This window comes from Netta rufina (assembly GCF_964035555.1).
Source record: "Netta rufina genome assembly, chromosome: Z".
Classification (NCBI taxonomy): domain Eukaryota; kingdom Metazoa; phylum Chordata; class Aves; order Anseriformes; family Anatidae; genus Netta; species Netta rufina.
The window spans coordinates 40,416,827-40,435,953 of record NC_140126.1 but is presented as its reverse complement, the minus strand read 5'-3'; the positions used below and the strand labels follow the sequence as shown (position 1 = coordinate 40,435,953).

The following is a 19,127-nucleotide window of genomic DNA, read 5'->3' as shown; positions in this document are numbered from 1 at the left end:
TGACAACTATATAAAATGGATCCTGTTGTGACAAATGTATACAAAAGATATCCCTGAAAAGGAAGCCTGACCTATGGAACTTTATGACATCTTCACTGATATATTTTACAATTCTAGCAAATATAGACTTACTGTCAGGATGTGATTCTAATTCTACCTTGGCAACGCCTAGTACACAAATATTCTTACTCCAAAATTATATAAAAGGACGATTTCAGATTACTACAGAATCACCAGCATAATTAAAACAGCACTATAACAGCTCTGGCTGTTGCCTGGAATCTCCAGGCAAGCGGTCTCTGCACCTTCATAGCACAAATGATGCTGCTTATCTTGAACAATCAATGTCTGTCAGATGTGTCAGACTTACTGCCTTATGACAAGTGCAGATCAGATTCGCATTCTAGTGGTAAGGAGATTTTGAGATACTGAAACTGTAGAATTTAAAAAAGAGTGTGAGAACTTACTCTACTATTCCAGGAGATGCTAAAGGTTCCAGAAGGCCACAAACTCTTCATATTTCATAAGCAAAATCTAACTAAAATGGCGATGGTGGGGAAATATAAATGCTCCTTCAGGATGTGCTGATTTTTAACAGTATGTTTTTCAGTTTCTTCTAAACTCATTAGAACCTTTGGTGGGCACTGTGAGAGTGGATAAGATGGAATACTGGTGCAGTCTATCTTGGCCATTTTTGCTAATATGTACGTAGTAGCTTTAAATGAGGGGGTCATTTAAAATTAAAAAAAACGTATTTTTTAAAAAAGGATGTCATTTCAGTAAGGATATTTACAACAGTTTTTCAGAATGGCTTTGATGATCTTGTGATTTCCCATGGTCAAATGTTTCCTGCTATCTCAGAAACATGAAAAACCCAGTTAAAATTCATGCATTCCCAACCTTTTTAAGTCTTGCAAGCAGACTGGCTACATGTTCATGCCGTTCTGCTCTGGCGAGATCCTCTGCCGTTTTCCCATCCTGTTGAAAAACAAATGATTAGCTGCAGTTTCTTCCTTCTGACCACAATAAAAAGTCATGTGCAACATAGCTCAGCTCTGCAAATGGCAGTAATTGCTGTCAGACACAGATTAATCAGGGAGAAGGGAAAAAAAACACAAATGAACCAGTAATGATTACACCCACAGGAATCTCTTTTCTTAAATGGTCCAAAGACACACACAGTAAAATGCAGAACAGTATTTCTTTTACAAATTGGTATCTCGATGCCATTGTAACAAGACAACTTGAATCCAGAGCCTTAGCATGATGCCAGTATTCTCTCTTTGAACTCCTCTTTTTTCCTCACCAATTACTAGATGATAGTGATTTCTAGATACTACATCTTAAACGGATCTATAAGCTTAAACAGTTCACAAAGAGGACACACATCAGCATATTCACTTAGATGAACAGCAAGTGATTTTTATTTACTAATGGATAAAGAATGATGATGACATACCAGTCACTGGAGGTTTTCAGAAAGCAAGAACACTGTAAACCACGTTGTTAAAACTACATCAGCAAATTCAAAAGGAGAAGCAAATCTGCCTGCGGCATTCTGCTCTTGACATTTAATTACCCATGTTTCATACATCAGCAGTTTAATATGAAGTAAACTGAAATAAAAATTGCTTACTACTTTAGCTGTTATGTCTATGTTAACACTATTGTTTTATATTCCGGTAACAGGTAACTAATTTATGAGGACTCTGCTTCTTTCATGCTCTTATATAAAGGAGCTTTTAAACGTTAAGGCAATGTAGTGTAAAACTAAAACCTCTTTCTTGGACTTCTCTTTTTGATTGTCTAGTTTTTCATGTGAAACCTGTATTGTCTTAAGTAGTTCCTGAGGATACTGTAACTATTACCCTACATATGAAATAAATACCTTTGATATTTGGGTATCTACCTACAGAAGTCATTTTCAGTTTTCCATACACGTTATTATGGTCTTCATTATTTCAGGTAATTCAAACAGAACAGGAATGGAACACGAGCAAGAAATAGTCAAAACTGTAGCTGATTAAATTTGAGTGTCAGATAACCTCCCTGTACAGGCACTTTCCCTTAGAATGAGGGCAGGTCCTACACCCCTCTCTCCGCAACTGTATCAGCATGGCTTGAGTTGACTTGACATCCTCGTTTGCTATGTCTCTCTGCTCCATGGGGCTTTGTTCTGGCTTCAACTCAGGCTTTGGTTTAATAACTGTACTCTGATTTATCATTTCCTTGACACAGCTGCTTGGGTGCAAACACAGAGGAAATAACCATCTGATGAGAATTTGGCAATGAACATGGATGGCAGTGGCTCAGGCAGAGCCTGATCAGCAATCATGGCTACAAATGGTTGGAGGTGACTGCTCCCCAAACCAGAAAAATGGCAACAGAAATGATTTGAATTGCTAGAAGCCTGGCCAAGTGTCACTGTAGGGCAAGATGACATGAAGCAGTGGGATGGTGGTGTCATGACTCAGGGCTCACTCCATACTTCCATACTGAGTTTTGTGTGCTCAAGGCTAGCTCTCTGACATAGCATAGGTGTTTAATCTTGGATCAGATAGAACTCTAGGCTGAATCTGCCCCCTCCAAAAAACATTTTGAGATGTTGAAACTGATGGATACCAGCAATTCAATTTACATTTCTATTGATAATTTTGACTCAGATCTGGAAGCTCAATGTATTGATTGAGATGATACATGAAGAAAGCAGTTGCTTCCTTGACAAAGAAATTAACAGAAAATAAAATTTCCATTTTTATCCGTAACAGTGAGCAAGATAAGGCTGTTTAGTTCTTTGGAAGGCCACTACAAGACTAACTGCAGAGCACAAGAATTAGAAAATAAATACACAAACAAAAGAGCAGATGGGTTTCAGTAAGTTATTTTTCCTGTTTGACCTTTCTTGAGCAGTACAGTTTATGTAGAGGCTGAAAAAGCAAAACTGGCATCTGAAAATGTCTTGGTTACAGGATTCATGAAAGCTTATTTAAAAAATGGTGATAAATTGCATCCACCACTGCTGACTGGCTCCTTTGTTGCAAACAAGACAGCTATGACTGTAAGAGATGGTCTTGAATTTAACTGGCCATTTGCAAGCATCAATTTAAGCTTGGTACAGGTTTAGAAACTTCCATAATCAGGAATCAAGAACATGGTGACCAATAGCACAGCACGTAACAGATAGAAGGGTTTTGGTGATTTTTGACCATTGGAAAAGGTTACATACATGCTCCGGCAGCATGAGATTTCCTAAGGTCATTTAACATTGATGCAATCAAATTCAAAGGTGAACTAGTAGTAAAACAGACTTCAACCTGGGGAGGAGGCAGAGACAACATACTCCAGTACACAGTTACCTAACAGTGCTAAAAAAGTTAATTTCTCAGAAATGGCATTCTGACAGAAGAAAAAGGCAATTAATTCTACTACACTGGCTCTGAAAGAGCTGTTAATAAGACTTTTCAGAATAGTTCAGCATTCATCTAGCAAACTACTGCAAAACTGAGACACTATTAAAAACACCACATATTCTTCCTCCCTCTTCTCTTCCCTTCTCTCTGCTACGACACTGCTGGAATAATGGATATTGATGTATATTCAGTGTGTTCCTCCTGCCAGATTTAGTATCAGCACTATTTATATCAGTGTGAAGGTGATAAAGGAAACTGAAGAGATAAAATATACTTTCATCTATGAAGGACAGGGGCAACAAGGGCAATTATGCCAACACAGCCATCATGGCATAAATGAACAAAAACAGTTCACAAATCCTCCTCTGCTTCCTTTTGTTATAACTTACCCCTACAGTGAAAACACTCATAGGGAATGAGATATACCAAAAGGAAAACGCGAAAGGAAAGAAAACAGGTCACAAAGATGTAAAATACCCCACAATGTCCACCACATGCACATTTCATTATTCATGGACACAGCAATCTACAATCTAGTTTTCCAAATGTCATTTTTAGATGCTAAACTTCTTCAAACCACAATTCAAGTTTGTTTGTTTCAATGACTGCTTTTTAAAGGTTTCCCGTTGTCACACAAGATACATGTTTAGAGAAGTAAGCAGTGCTCAATGTGTAGGAAAACAAAAATGTTTGCAATTTTCATCAATAGGTAAAGCAAACAAGACAGAAAGTTTCTCCTTTTTCTCTCCATTTCAGTCATCTCAAGGATACTTTGCATGGAGAAGAACTTTGTAAAACACGGATTCAATTAAAACCAAATTCACAGCATGATTTTCATGTACAGAACAACAGTTACTTATGAGTACAACGCAATGGTTAGAGCAAGTAACAGCATAAACTGATGCAACTCTTCTAAAAATAAAACGTGCTTGGTAGGTTCAAAACACACGTCATGGTGTATATGATGCCTAGTAAACAGGGCGTGAATGAGTTATGTATGATGAAGGATTCCTTCATTCCTTCCATGGATACAAGAGTCAGGATGATGTTCCTCAATGCAGTGTGAAAGAAAAATATCTTGAGTGGTTCTAACTGAAAGCAGTGTTGCTGACTGATCTGACATAAATGATTTGTTTTTACAAGGTTACTTGCGTGCTATTTTACTCATCTATGCACCTACACACTTACGACATGAAAATGAAACTTTTTAACAACCCTGAAAGCAAAAAAAATAAATCCAAGATATATATTCTACATTTGTACAGAAACTGTACATGGTGTGATATGACAATTATCTTAGCGATGGTGGCCTACTTTGCATACAGAAAACATAATGCTACAAGTAATTCTTAGGGGTAGAAACTCTGCAGATGAAGTGGTAGCTATACTGAACCTTAACTAGTTTCAAATTTAGCTGTAAGAAAGGAACAAGTGGACAACAGGTAACGCTTTTCAAGCTGTGTATGTTCTACAGCCTAACATTTTAAAATTTCATTATATATTTATATTTGACCTCTGCTTCCCCCCTGAGATTAACTGATTTTCTAATATTGTACACAAAACAGACAAGAAACAAATACTTACAGAGGTTAAAGCTTCCACATTGGCACCAGTAAGACACAGGAACCGGACAACATCAAGGATACCATTGTTTGCTGCAAGATGTAAAGGTGTTCTTCCGTACTAATGGTTGGAAAATAAAGTGTTATGTTAGTCAAATAACATCTTTCTGATTTTCTTGACTAATAATCAAACGTATTGTACAATTATAGGTACAGAAACACAGCAAAGTTCTTGCAAAAATGGTAAGAAAAAGTACTTTTGACTACTGCTTGAGCATAACTGCTTGAAGCTCAGTTGAAAACAGAGTCTAGATTGACTACTTTAAAAATGGGAAATGATCGTACAGTTAAATTCCCCACAGCTGCGGAGGAATCCTTTGCATTTTTGGGCTGTATTTGAGAATGTCCTGCTGAGTGTTGATAAATCTGATTGTGTTTTGCTTAACAAAATATGAACTAGTTAAGCAACACAGAGTCCTTAACCTTTAAAGCTCTGGACTCTATTCAAATCAAAGTATTACTGAAAAGTACATGTCCTCAGTTTCCTCCTCTACCCACAAGGAGTTAGAAATGAATTTAAGTACTCAGCATGAAGGAATTTGTGCTTTCACTGACAGAAGTGCTGCAAGTATTCCTTCACCCATTTTTGCTTTTTCCCCCCAGTCTCTTCATTGACAACAGGTTTTCATGCCAGCCACTTCTTGTCTTTCATATTCATAGCTACTGTTAAAAATAACACTATCATACATTTTCTGCTTGTAAACCCCCTTACAACTTCTTCACACATTTTCTTACTTTCATACTGTTCTCCCTGTTTTAACCCTCCATTCAGAACCAAACTCACGTACTTATTTCACAAAAGAGTATTTGAAAGCAAAGCTAACTTCCAACCAACTGGAAACTGAAGAGATGCTTGCTTCTCAAAAATTGACACCTCAATTCAAATAAATGCATACGATGTTCTGCTGCACGTAGTTTGTGGAAGAAACCAACAGTGCCCTCAATTGGTATTACACACACGTCCAACAATGCCAGACTTGAGGACCAAGGATAGATGGTCATTATGTTAATTTACTCACATTACAGGGCTCACTGCTGAAGAGGACAAGTAGAAATAAATATCCTCTATTTTGCAAGACCTGAACTCACCCTTTCAAATAAAGTGCACTCTAAAAATCACTCCAGTATACTTGACTCCTAAAAGAATAATAGGACACAAAATCTAATCACAACTCCTATACCATGATCCCTTATCCACCAAACACTTAAAGGCTGACAGATTTTTCTGTGGTGTGCTTGAGGCCAGGCCACTGATGCCAGCTGAGCAATCTCACTTATGAAAAGAGGTGCTAATCCAGCCTTTTGCTGCATTAACTCACCTTCCCAAAATGTGTTCTCAGCAGTGGATCTGTATTTAATTGCATAGTCAATCATATTTAAGCTCAGAGGCAGGACTGGGGAGCTCATTATTGTAAGTTTTTTGGCTTGGCAGCTGACAATTTTAATTATTAAAACAAAAAACTAATTTCTCTGGACAACCCTCAAGCCAAAAGCCCTACAACTTTAATCATCTAGCTAATGTAGAGAAGGTCAGAGCTTTTGTAAAAAATGGTAGTGTTCATTAGTAACATGTTATTGATAGAAAAATCAGAAAAAAAAAAAAAACAAAACAACAAAAGAACTACAACACTGGAACTAAACAAATCACAGGTTCCTACAAAAGATTCCTACAAAAAGCTTTTAAACTTTTCAGCATATAAAAATTAAATAGGCCAGAGAAAGACATTCGAAACCAAATCCTAAGCCCCTAGCTCCACTTTTTGTTGTAAGTATAATGGCTGACCTTAAGCTTACTCAAATTAGCTACATGAAAATTTCCTGAAACACTTACTTTCACCTAAACATGCATAGGAGGAAAGCCAGAATGTTAAACCTGTACAGTATCAAATCTACTCATCACATACCCTGCAACAATTACACAAGAAAAGAAGCCAAGAAAGCACTAGTATCTCAAAATTTATAGACAGGCTATTAAACTTTCTCTTTGGAACGTGCTTACTACAGTTGTTGACATTCCACATTTTTACTAGGCAGCAGCCCAGCAATATGCATTGGGATCAACATTTTAAGAAGTTTATCATTTGACAAGTATTTCTGCAATTGTCACATGTATGCAATAGAATGAGCAGCAGGACACTTCCCCAAAAGAACCTTACTTAGTCTGCTGACTTCAACTTTTGAACATAATTTTACATTTAACATTTTAATCCTGAGAATTCATGTGTTCTGCTTGTGACAACTTCTTTTACATATAAATTAATTCAATTCTATTCTATTCTATGCTATGCTATGCTATTCTAAAATAAATATCAGGATTTATTTTAATTAATCAACTCAAGACAAAAAAAAACAAACATAAACCAGCCAACATAACATGCATTTTTATTACTAGCAACAGAATCTGCACTTTATTTAAATCACTTGTTAGGTGACAGTGCAGATCTGTTCACAAATTTGGAAGAATTCAAAGCAGCTTTTTCATTAAAAATGCACCAGTCTCCAATTCTACAAGCAATTTCGCATCATTAAATCACATCAAATCAACAGCTGTTTGGGCTACCAGAGCATTTCATCTGTTCTTCAGCACCTAAGATGTAATCTGCATAAAAAAAAAAGCTATGTGGCTAGGGAAGCAGGTTGGTATGTACTTCAACATTAGTAGCAAAGTACATTGTAATAACTAATTCATTTGGGCTCTTTCTTCATGGACCTTTAATCATCTATTTAACTGAAACAGCTAAGTTTGCAACATGAATAATTTAATGCTTTGCAGTTGGCTTTTTTAAGAGAAAATAAAATGGAAGAAAAAATATTCTGATAGGGGAGGTGGAAAAGGTCATCTAATGCAGTAGGCGAGCTCTTAAATATAGTAGTTCAGTACCAATATTCCAATATTCCACCTACCTTATTAGCAACATCCAAATTACAACCTGCTTCACAAAGTGTCATCACAATAGGAACATTCCCATCTTTGCAGGCTACATGCAGAGGAGCGTTACCATGTCTGTCCTGGAAATCTACAAAGCATCCTTGACTGATGAGGGTTTTAACTACTTCTATTTGACATCTTCTCACAGCAAGGTGTAGAGCTATATGGCCATCCTGAAATCGCAAGACAACTTGTATGTGAGATTTCAATATTGCTGAAAATCAAAGTGTTTTTTGACAAAGAGTCAAAATCATTTCATGGAAATTGTGTGCATCTCCTTGCCTCAAGAATCAAAATGTTTTTGTTTTTTTTGGGGGGAGGGGAGCGTGGGGGCGGACGAGCTGTGGAGGGGAAGAGCAGGGGTGGAAGCAGGGAGATACACAATATTTGGCAGAACAAATCAACGACAGGATGAAAACAAATTTATATTAAGCCACCAGACTTTGCAGTGGAATGGATGAAACGTAAATACACATTCTCTACCAAAGACTTCCCTGAGGAGTGGGAGAGTGACCAATTCTAACAATCAGCTGAGTATTGTAGACCACTCAAGTGCTTACTAACAGAAGCTTGTGATGTGGAAGTCAAGCAATCTGCTTAGTGATCAGTCACTTTAGAGACACAGCTTCCTCTCTTTGGAACAACGTATACGCAATATAACTAGAACATTTACTTCTTTTAGAAGCAAAAACATTTTACTGAATATGTTTTAGTTACTAGCTAATAACTATCAGCAATAAGCTAGCTATAAGGACTAGCATAGCAAAAGTATAAGCAGTGAAATGCAAAGCTAATTTTCACATAGTGAGAAACAAAGAATTATTCAAATGGAGTCATATTTTAAACAGCTGGAATTTGCTTATTGGAAATGGATGTGAATCAGCTGACCCATAGGAATCAAAGGCAAACAACAATTTAATCCTTTTTTCGCTTAGTAGCTTGCTGCCAATTACAGAACCCAATGTTCCTTCCTTTTTCCATAGAGAATGTTATTCATAAGGTGGTAATTGATAAGGTGATAATGAATTGGAAAAAAACAATGATGGAAAAATAATCAGCTGGCAACTTTCCAGACTATTGCAGTCATCCATATTCTCTGTATGAATTACTTAGAAAACTCACGTCATAAAAACAATGCTGGATTGCAACATTCACGTGAAGCAATTCTCAGGTACAGCTCTGTGGCACCTGTGAGCTCTGGAGGCAGCTCATTCATCCCTAACTAACCTTGTCCGTTGCATCAAGGTCAGCTCCATGTTCTGCCAAGCATTCCACAATATCATGGTATCCCCTAGCAGATGCTGTCAGGAGTGGAGTCTCTCCTTCCTTGTTTTTAATGTTTACATTACAACCGGCTTCACAAAGTGCTTTGGCAACAGAGTAGTAGCCATGCCAGGCAGCACAATGCAATGGGGTTTCTTCTTCCTAGCAACATGGGAAAAAAACATATAAAAAAACAGAGCTGAAACAAATGCTAGGAAAAGCAATTCCCCACCTTGACTTAGAGAGACAGGAAGATGACAGGTAAGAAAAAAGTCAGTCTATCAAATAAGCCCTGTAGAAAGATGTGGTAAATTCAAATGCTGACATTCTCAAAGCAAGAATAATTCCTGCTGACACTCTTAAGTGATTACAATGACGCAGTAGATTTTCATCATTACCTGGATTCTGGGAGCCTGTATTTCTCACCGTAAGGTTATCTATTGACAACATCCTGAACGTCTGAAATATTAGTCTAGATATTTCCTTGCTGCTAAGGCTAACTATCTTGGCTCTCCTACTTGAAAATAGATCCTCATTCATAAGCAACTTCTACATCCTGTGTGCTAAGGGACTAAACCGGAGTTTAAAACATATCACTCGCCAAGGAGACACAAAATCCCACTAGACTTGCAGCTTGAGGCAGATCACTCTGCTTACTGTCTTCAAAGCACATCTAAATGATTTAAGAGTGTAGGCAGTGACTTGGGTACTTAGAAACCTGACTCTTCTAAATGCACATCACAACAAGCTTTTGAAACTGTATGCATTTTGAGCTGTTTGAGTTCAGCTGTGACTGCGTCTAATTTACTTTTTTGTTTGAACCAGGAAGCTTCAAAACTTTCATCTCCAAAGCTCTGTACTTCATGACAGGTACATGGAACACCATTAAGAAACTACTGAAAGTATTGATTTTGTAGCCCAGTACAAAGCAAGGAGGCTTAAAAAGCAGAAAAAGTAATTCTATCAAAATCTAAGAAATGGGATATCCTTTCAGTACTTGGCAAATAACAATGAAGAGACAGATAGTGCATATAATATTGGAGGATTTGGACTGTATGCAAGATTTCTGTAAAAATCCAAGGAAAAAGTTGAACCGCATATCCTGTGGTTCTTTGGCTTGCTGCTGCTTCAACAATAAAAAGGTAGTCCTAGAGGATGCAGGACTTTGGAAGGCTCACGGAATTCCCCCCTACAGTAGACTATCAATGAAATTTGGGTCAAATGCATGGTTTGTTTGTTTGTTTTTCCCCTCTATGAAGCCCTTTCTCTCTTGTTTTCTCACAAGAGTTTCTAGTTCAGAGCTCACAGGAAGAAAAACAACACAAAAAAAACCCATACGTTATTTAAAGGAGCCCTCCTGAGCGCTCCTCTCATTTTCAATATTGGCCACTTGTCACTTCCAAAATCTCTCATGCCCTGTAAAAAGAATCCGAAATCAAGGCAACAACTAACAAAAAGTGTTAGCTGAACTCACAGGGCACACAGTCCCACCCACACCTTCATTATGTGGGATTTCTCCATCTTTGAGATTTCAAGAAAATCTGTTTTAGGAATACAGCAGTGCTTGGTTCATGCACTCTGTTTTTGAATAGTCTTCATTTATTAAGAGGTATCAAAACCTCCATAATTCTTCCCCCCCCCCCCCCTTTTTTTTTTTTTTTTTCCAAATTCAAACATGCCAAGACAAGACTAAGAGTTTTCACCACTCATAGTAAAGCTGTGTTTGTGTAAGTAAAACAGAAAGTGCCTATGACTCACCTTGTCTTGAAAGTTTGGATTGGACCCAATACTACAGAGAAACTGAACAACATCCACGTGCCCATATCGAGCTGCAACATGAAGAGCTGTCTCCCCAGACTGCAATTAGAAAAGAACATACTAGTGTAATTTCCTATGTTGCCCCCAGAGATAAACCACCATGTACAGCCTGAATGCCTGTATGCTGCATCGGCTACTCCACTCTTCCTGTACCCTAATGCCACAGCTGCAGTCAGCAGAGACCTCCAGCTCACAAACTGTAGTTGTATCTGACAGTTATGACACCATCTGACAAGGTATTTCTTCAAAGGCCTTCCTTTTCCAGAACTCATTTTCCTACTTGATTTGCTCAAGATTGCAGCCATAATGGGAATTCTGTGCAATATGAGTAGGCAGATGCATGCACAATTGGCACTGGAACATGCATGCAATTTCTATTCAGACTACCATCCAACTCTGTACACATATGTGTAAGGATGGGCCTAACACTTTGGTGCATTCTGGCATATTTTGGTCATTGCATGTAATTATTTGCAAACTTTTGCTGCAATTATATTAAAAGGAAACAGTATTTATGTTGCGAGAGTAGCCTATCTTCTAGTAGTCCTATCAGGAGTGGAGCACTAACACTGATAATATGCCTTGCCTTGCGCTAGTTCTATGAACAAAGAAAGCCAACTACATTTCACAAGTGTAGCTGCTTCTATACTGGAGCTCTGGCTAACAAAAACATTGATATGGTATAAGATTTTAACAGCAACTATCTTTTAGGGCCTATGTTGCTCAAGTAATACTGCCAGAGACAAGGTAACTGCTCATCAGCTATAAATTATTAAGCTTTATTATACTCAACTTAATAACAGCCAAATTTACTTGTCAGACAAAAGTGATTTTCAATCAAGAGGAATGAAAAACAGAATCACGATCTTACCCTGAGATCCAATATGAAACCAAGTGTTCATATGAAAATTAATTTAGGTTTGTACTTCCCCACCTACCCACCATGTACTCACCACATTTATATTCATGTTTGGTTAACATCCGTCAGAAGAATGATCAGTACTTCCAGCTACTTAAAAGCTGTGTTATCACAGCCCTACATGTCAGCTTATAAAAACCAACTAAATAATCCAGTCACATTCTTAAGATTGTGGCACGTCTGAAAATCATTCCGATTGAAAGACCTCTCCCCCTGCTAAGATAAAGCTATTAAAAAAAAGGCTCTCTGCATAAAAGACGAAAATAATTTTGTTCTTACCTTATCCTTGACATCCAAAGGACATTTATTCTCACTGAGAAATTTCAGTGTTTCTACATGACCATGTCGAGAAGCCCAATAGATTGCATTAGATCCAGCCTGTCCAAAATGATTCATTATAGATATCAGTGATCAATTTAGAATCCTAATTCTAGACCTTCATTGAGATACGCACACATATACGTGTGCACAAATACATTGAACAGCTGAGATTCATAACAGTAAATATGAACTAATCAAACATAACATATTCAGTTTTTTTTTCCTTCAAGTTGGTTCAACAACTGCACATATCAACATCACCGCTCCTCCCACCCCCACAAGGATAATTAGCAGGATAACTAACTCTATGCAAGGAAAATCCTCTTCATCCTTGTAAGGGAGATTTTGAGGAAGTCATAGGATAAATACCTTTGTGCTGTTTACTTTACCATCAGTTTGGTTGAGAAGCAGAGAGTGTTCCAAGTTCGTTTTAAATGAGCTATAGATCATTAAAAGACGTTTTTAAAGAGCACTTGTTGGAAAGTGTACACCCTTGTCACATACGAATTTCAGTTGTGCCATTCCCCATCACTAAAATGTGCTCTTATCATTCCATACTAAACAAGTTCACCAGTTTGTTTTAGGGCAGTCACTAATTTGAAGTAATTGAGTCAATTTCATATGCAAAAACTACATGTTAAGATTAGAGATTAATTAAGATTATTCAAATTACAGTGGCTAATAAAGTGATCAAAATCAGAGGATATGCACTAGAAACAACTGAAGTTATTGAAGATTTGCTTTTATCTTTTTGCTACAGAGACTTGTGAATAACTTACAGAACAGGCTCTACAACCCAAATTTTTATTTCCAATAAAAACTAGTCCCAACTGCTTGCTCTACTTTAACTCTACTGGAAAACAAAAACTTATACAGAACGGTAACAAAGCAGAACACTTACCTTATCTTGGACATCAATACGGGATCCACGTTTTAGAAGCAACTGAAGCATCTGAATGTTTCCACAGCCAGCAGCAATGAGTAGCGGAGGTGTTCCATGCTAACAATGAAATACAAGCAAGAACAATGTTTTTTAATTTTTGAAGCATTAAGAAAAGCAAATGGAATCAAAAAAAGGCAGTGAATGGCATATCTCTGGATCTCCAGTTTCAAAGAAGTCCTCAGGGAATACCGTATAGTAAATAATTAATCCCTTTGTCCAAATAAATTTATCACATACCAATTTTCCACATTTTGGGGGTGAAGCCACATTTACTAAATGATACACCGCATACTAAAAGCATCCTTTGCAAAGCAGAGATACTAACATTAAGCTCTCAGTTAGCTAAATTTGGCAAGAACATTCGCCTTTGCAATTTCTTTCTAATTACATTTTAAATAGCTTGAAAGAGAAAGTAGAAAAGAGTACAGGAAGAATATCTAAGTTTTGGCCACCATACCTCAAAAACACAACCCATCAGCAACATATTAGAAAGTTAAATGGGCTGCAGCATTAAAACAAAAAATATAACTCTTATTTGAAAGGTTTGAGACCTCTACACAGGAAAATAGTAAATGTTTCACTTTTACAGTACTCTTCATGAATACTTCTTAAAGCATTTTATAATGAATATCGGTATAATCATTCAAAAAAGTAAAAACGAGAGAAGATTTAACAGGTAAACAACAGAACCAGCAACAGAACCCTGGTGTCAGTTCCATTAGTACTTCCATTAGTATAGCAGGATAATGAAATACTTCTGTAGGCAAGTCATTATGTTTCTAAAAATGAATGGCACAATCTAATGCTATGTTCACGTATCTAACTTCTGCTGTATTGGACCTTTGCTCCTAACAGCGCTTCGCAAATTAAGTTCTGTCAGTCTGTTTCTTCATAGATGTTCACCCATCTTCATCTGCTGTAAGAAACAATTGCAAACAAAAGCAAAGGCTGATATTTAAAATACCAGAGCTCTTTTCAGTAGATTAGATTAATACTTTTTCAAGGGCTTAGAATTTCAAAAACACATTTTGTGCTCCTTTTTTGAGGTAGTTTGAGAAGACTGTAAGCAGAACATATTAAAATTTCCCCTAAAGAAAGGCAGAGTAATTTAACATCCACTCGACATTTCTTTTTTATTTCAGGTGTTAACACTTCTATTACAGCCACATTACTCTATTCAACAGGGTGAGAGCTAGTCCCCCACCCACCTCAGCACAGACCCACACTCTATACCTTGTTTGGTTGATTGACATCATAATTTGTCAGCGATCCCAGAAGGTGCTGTAATCCAGGAACATTGTCATCATTGATGGCATGAATAATAGCTTTCATCACAAAAGAATCTTCCTCATCCTTGTAATTAAAGAGAAAGAAGAAAAACTTAGCTTCAAGAAAAACAACCCCTCTCCATCTCTACAGTTGCCAAGACACTGAAAAATTTTAAAAAGTAAAATTTTAAAAGTCTTCAGCTGCAAGTTGCAATCCTTCATAAAGTGTCTAGCTGAAAGGCACACACGCTGCTTGAAAACCCACACCAAAACCCCCCATACCTCTTCTAACACAGTATTTCATCAATAGACCCAGTATCCACTGAGATTCAGAGCAGGGTTTCTTTTACTAGATGTACTTTTTTCTTCCTCCTTGGACTTTCACGAGATGCAACACTTGCATTAAGCAAAACCAATCACAAGCATGTCTCCAAAGGGGAACGGTTAAAAACCTAGAACAACACTTGAACACACAGCCCTGTGGTGCCGGATGGGATCCACCCAAGGGTGCTGAAGGAGCTGGCAGAAGTGCCCACCAAGGCACTTACAATAATTTACCAGCTAGTCCTGGACAACCAGGAAGGTACCAGTTGATTGGGGGCTGGTGAATGTGATGCCTAGCTACAAGAAGGGCAGAAAGGAAGATCTAGGGAATTACAGGCCTGTCAGTCTGACCTGGGTGCCAGGCAAGGTGATGGAGCAGATCATCATGAATGTCATCACACGACACATACAGGACAATCAAGGTGACCAGACCCAGTAAGCATGGGTTTATGAACCCATGCTTGACTACCCTGATCTCCTATGACAAGATGACCCACATGGTAGATGAAAAGGCTGTAAATTTTGTTCACTTGTACTTCAGCAAGGCATTCGATACATTTTTCCATAGCCTTATCCTGGAGAAACTGGCTGCTCTTGGCTTGTACAGATGCACACTAGCTAAAAAAATGGCTGCATGGCTGGGCCCAAATGGTCTTTGTGAATGGATTTAAATCCTTTTGGTGGCCAGTCACAAGTGGTGTTCCCTAGAGCTCAATACTGGTGCCAGTTTTGTTTAATATCTTTAATATCTTTTGTTTTAATATCTTTATCAATGATACTGATGAGGGGACTGAGTAAGTCTGTGTATGTCTCTAAGTTGGGTGGGAGTGCACTCCTTGGGTGTAGGAAGGCCCATCAGAGTGATCAGGATAGGCTGGATTGATGTGCCAAGGCCAACTGCATGACATTCAGCAAGGCTAAGTGTCAGGTCTTGCACTTGGGTCACAACAACCCCATGCAATGCTACAGACTTGGGGAAGAGTGGCTGGGAAGCTGCCTAGCACAAAAGGACCTTGGGGTGCTGGCTGACAGCCAGCTGAACATGAGCCAGCAGCGTGCCCAGCTGGCCAAGAAGGCCAACAGCACCCTGGCTTGTATCAGGAATAGTGCAGCCAGCAGGACCAGGGAGGTGACCATCCCCCTGTACTCTGCTCTGGTGAGGCCGCACCTTGAGTGCTGTGTTCAGCTTTGGGCCCCTCGGTACAAGGAGAGCATCAAGGCCCTGGAGTGTGTCCGGAGAAGGGCTACGAAGCTGCTGAAGGGCCTGGAACACAAGTCCTGTGAGGAGCAGCTGAGGAAACCAGGGCTGTTCAGTCTGGAGGAGGCTGAGGGGGAACCTTACTGCTGTCTGTAACCACCTGAAAGGCGGCTACAGTGAAGAGGGTGGTGGTCTCTTTTCTCAGGTGACAAGTGATAGGACGCAAGGCAACAGACTGAAGTTACACCAGGGGAGGTTTAGATTGCATATTGGGAAGAATTTCTTCACAGAAGAGGTGGTGAGGCATTGGAGCAAGCTGCCCAGGGAAGTGGTGGAGTCACCATCCCTGGAGGTATTTAAGAGATGTGTGGATGTAGTGCTTAGGGACATAGTTTATTGGTGAACTTGTAGTGTTAGGTGGCTCTTATGATCTTAAAGGTCTTTTCCAACATAAATGGTTCTATGTGATAGAAACATTAAAAAAAAAAAAGAGGTACACAAATAAGAAAATGCAGAATCAAGCTTTCTGCTATCCAGGGATATGCTGCAGGAGATGTACTTTTGACCTAGTTTTCATCTATTCAAATGGACCGGGTAAGAATCTGGAACATAAATAATGAGCCTGGATTCCTTTGCAGACATAACTATTTTTCATCCATGCACTAAAATGTCAGAGAAATGAAATTCACTGAGCCCGATATTTGAACCACTAATCTTCTCTCTCCTGAGGTTTCTGATTTTTAGAACACTAACATTACACTACAATTCCTTCTGCTCCAACACAGGTGTGAAATGATGATGTAGTGTTAAAAGGCATAGTGACAGCTGACAAGCTAGGATGGGGGAGGCAGGGAAAGTAGGGGAACAGGATAGAATGTAGAAGCAGAAAGACAGGAGGAGTAAAATAGAAAGAAGTGTGGGGTTACACAGGAGGGACACAGAAAAGATAACAGGAATAAAAAATGTGTTGCAGCATTTCTGAAGTTTGATTCTCATAATGCAGAGAACAGATGAAGTTACCCAGCTCTAAACATGTTAACATACATACATCGCTGATCACAGGGAATTTGTGAAGCATGTATTGAAATCTGGAGAGTAAGCTAAATAAGAATGCTTTTGGATTTACAAGCATTTGTAATTTCAAAGCATACAACAATTGCTCCTGACTACTTAAATCCAGTACACATATACAACCCCAGAGACTGAATACTGGCCAACTCTAGAATTTCATTCTTAAATAACTGCTTACTCTGATACTGCTGTCTAGCATTCATTGCATCTACGGGGGCTCAATAATTCTGAATACTCTGTTAAAAGAAACGCAGTACTGTTTAATGCTGCACAGTGCCATGAAAAAATCAGATGCAACCTTTTCACATTGTAATTACTACAGTACTAAAATTCCTCCTGAACAAAACGTAAAAAACAAGATAAGCGAATTTCAGGCTCTAGCTATCAGCTTCAATATGGTAATTAATAAATGAAATTTCAAGGCTTTTGTTATGCAGAACGTGTTATACAGATAACTGACCTTTGTAGCTTTAAAATCTCCATTTTCCAACATACGAGTTTAATTAATCCTTCACATTTACAATTGTCCAATATTCTTGTTAGAATAATTTCAGAAAATGTTGTTTCAGATGTATTAAGACTTTCTAATAGTGTAAATATTCACTTACCAGAGTATCATCACTCCTAGCGACACTCATATTACTTCTGGACAAGAAGGATCTTGATAATCTTTGGCACAAGGATATTAAGCGCACTGATTGCTTTTTAAAAAGAAGAAGAGAAAATCTTCATTAAAAAAAAAATCAGAACAGAATACTTATGATAGAATGCTATTGCAGAGATTTTAAAGGAAGACTGTCATATTAGCATCACAGACAGGAGTTTGACTTTGACCTCTCCCCCATCTACTTTTTATGTTGCATTTGAATCTTCAATTTCATTTAGAATTTATAATACAAATAGGCTAGTCATGTGCGTGAGCAAAACTACATATTTTTGGATTGCTACTATTTCACAAAGCTGTTCAAATTCACAGCAAAACAGTATTATATCCTTTTATTTACACTGAAAATATTTAAATGAATGGATTTTAAAGCATGTAAACACAGAAAACCTAAAATGAGCACAAAATAGCTGACACCATTCCTTTTTTATTGTAATATGTTTTTTAAGATACTCCTAGACCTACCATTTTATTCTAGAGAAGCAAATTAATTTTCCAATTTCATAAAACTCTGTTCACCTAACAGAGGCACTAAAACTAGCAAAAGAAAAAAAAAGTACATAATTAACTGGATATTTTGTGCTGTTGCTCAATGGCTTAGCACAATCATCCTATTTCCTGGCCTCTCTGGCAATCAATACAACTCCTTTTCTAATAATAAGGACCTCTGTTGTCTCATGTTTCACTCTACTCATGATAAACAATAGTCCTGTCCTTACTTAGTATCAGTGTGAACTCCCCAGTGTATGTGTTGAAGAAGGAGCACTTTCAGCTAATATCTTGCCCCATTTCTGGAAAGATGAAATGATGCTTTCTTGTAAACATGTTGGCAGTGTCAGAGCAAAAATCCTTTGCAAAAGAGACCAGTTTTCCCTTCCTACTCTGTTCGGGTGTTGGCATACCTGGTAGGAATAATTAATTCTGCGAGGGCTGCTTAAACAATCCTTGCTTTACTGGAATTACTGCCACAGTAACATACATCTACGCACAGGAGTGTCTTTTTTCTGTAAACATTAGCAAGACAGATGATGACAGAACACAACTAGATGCATAAAACAAACACTCCACACTAACATTTCTATGCAGATCGTTAACAAAGAAGCCTTCTCCCACATCAACATGCTCAAGCACCTAATTTATTCCAAATGACATAGGAATGGGTTCTTTCTTCTCCAATCTCAAAGGCACTGATGGAGCAGGTAGGCACTGCGGTGTTTGTATGTCACCAATACTCTGAAGATTTATTGAATGACTTACTTTCCATTTTCGTCGTGCTGCAAACCTTTTGAATTTCTCCATATTCACTGCAGATGCTTTTCTGCTAAGTGCTTGCTGGGTATCTTTAGGCTATGAGCAAAAGTAAAATAAAGCTGTGAA

The 19,127-nt window shown here is 38.0% G+C and overlaps 1 protein-coding gene across 1 annotated transcript in view; it reads right to left on the bottom strand.

Annotated features, from left to right (window-relative positions):
• The window catches only part of DAPK1 (death associated protein kinase 1), an 89,185-nt gene that overhangs the window by 14,131 nt on the left and 55,927 nt on the right, over nt 1-19,127 (bottom strand). The window contains exons 9-18 of the mRNA XM_084304719.1: nt 19,008-19,097; nt 17,695-17,787; nt 14,459-14,578; nt 13,184-13,282; nt 12,241-12,339; nt 10,983-11,081; nt 9,189-9,386; nt 7,937-8,134; nt 4,995-5,093; nt 901-978 (exon numbers count right to left, since the gene is read on the bottom strand). Of these exons, the coding sequence (XP_084160845.1) occupies nt 901-978; nt 4,995-5,093; nt 7,937-8,134; nt 9,189-9,386; nt 10,983-11,081; nt 12,241-12,339; nt 13,184-13,282; nt 14,459-14,578; nt 17,695-17,787; nt 19,008-19,097 (1,173 nt within the window). The remainder of the gene's footprint in view (nt 1-900; nt 979-4,994; nt 5,094-7,936; nt 8,135-9,188; nt 9,387-10,982; nt 11,082-12,240; nt 12,340-13,183; nt 13,283-14,458; nt 14,579-17,694; nt 17,788-19,007; nt 19,098-19,127) is intronic.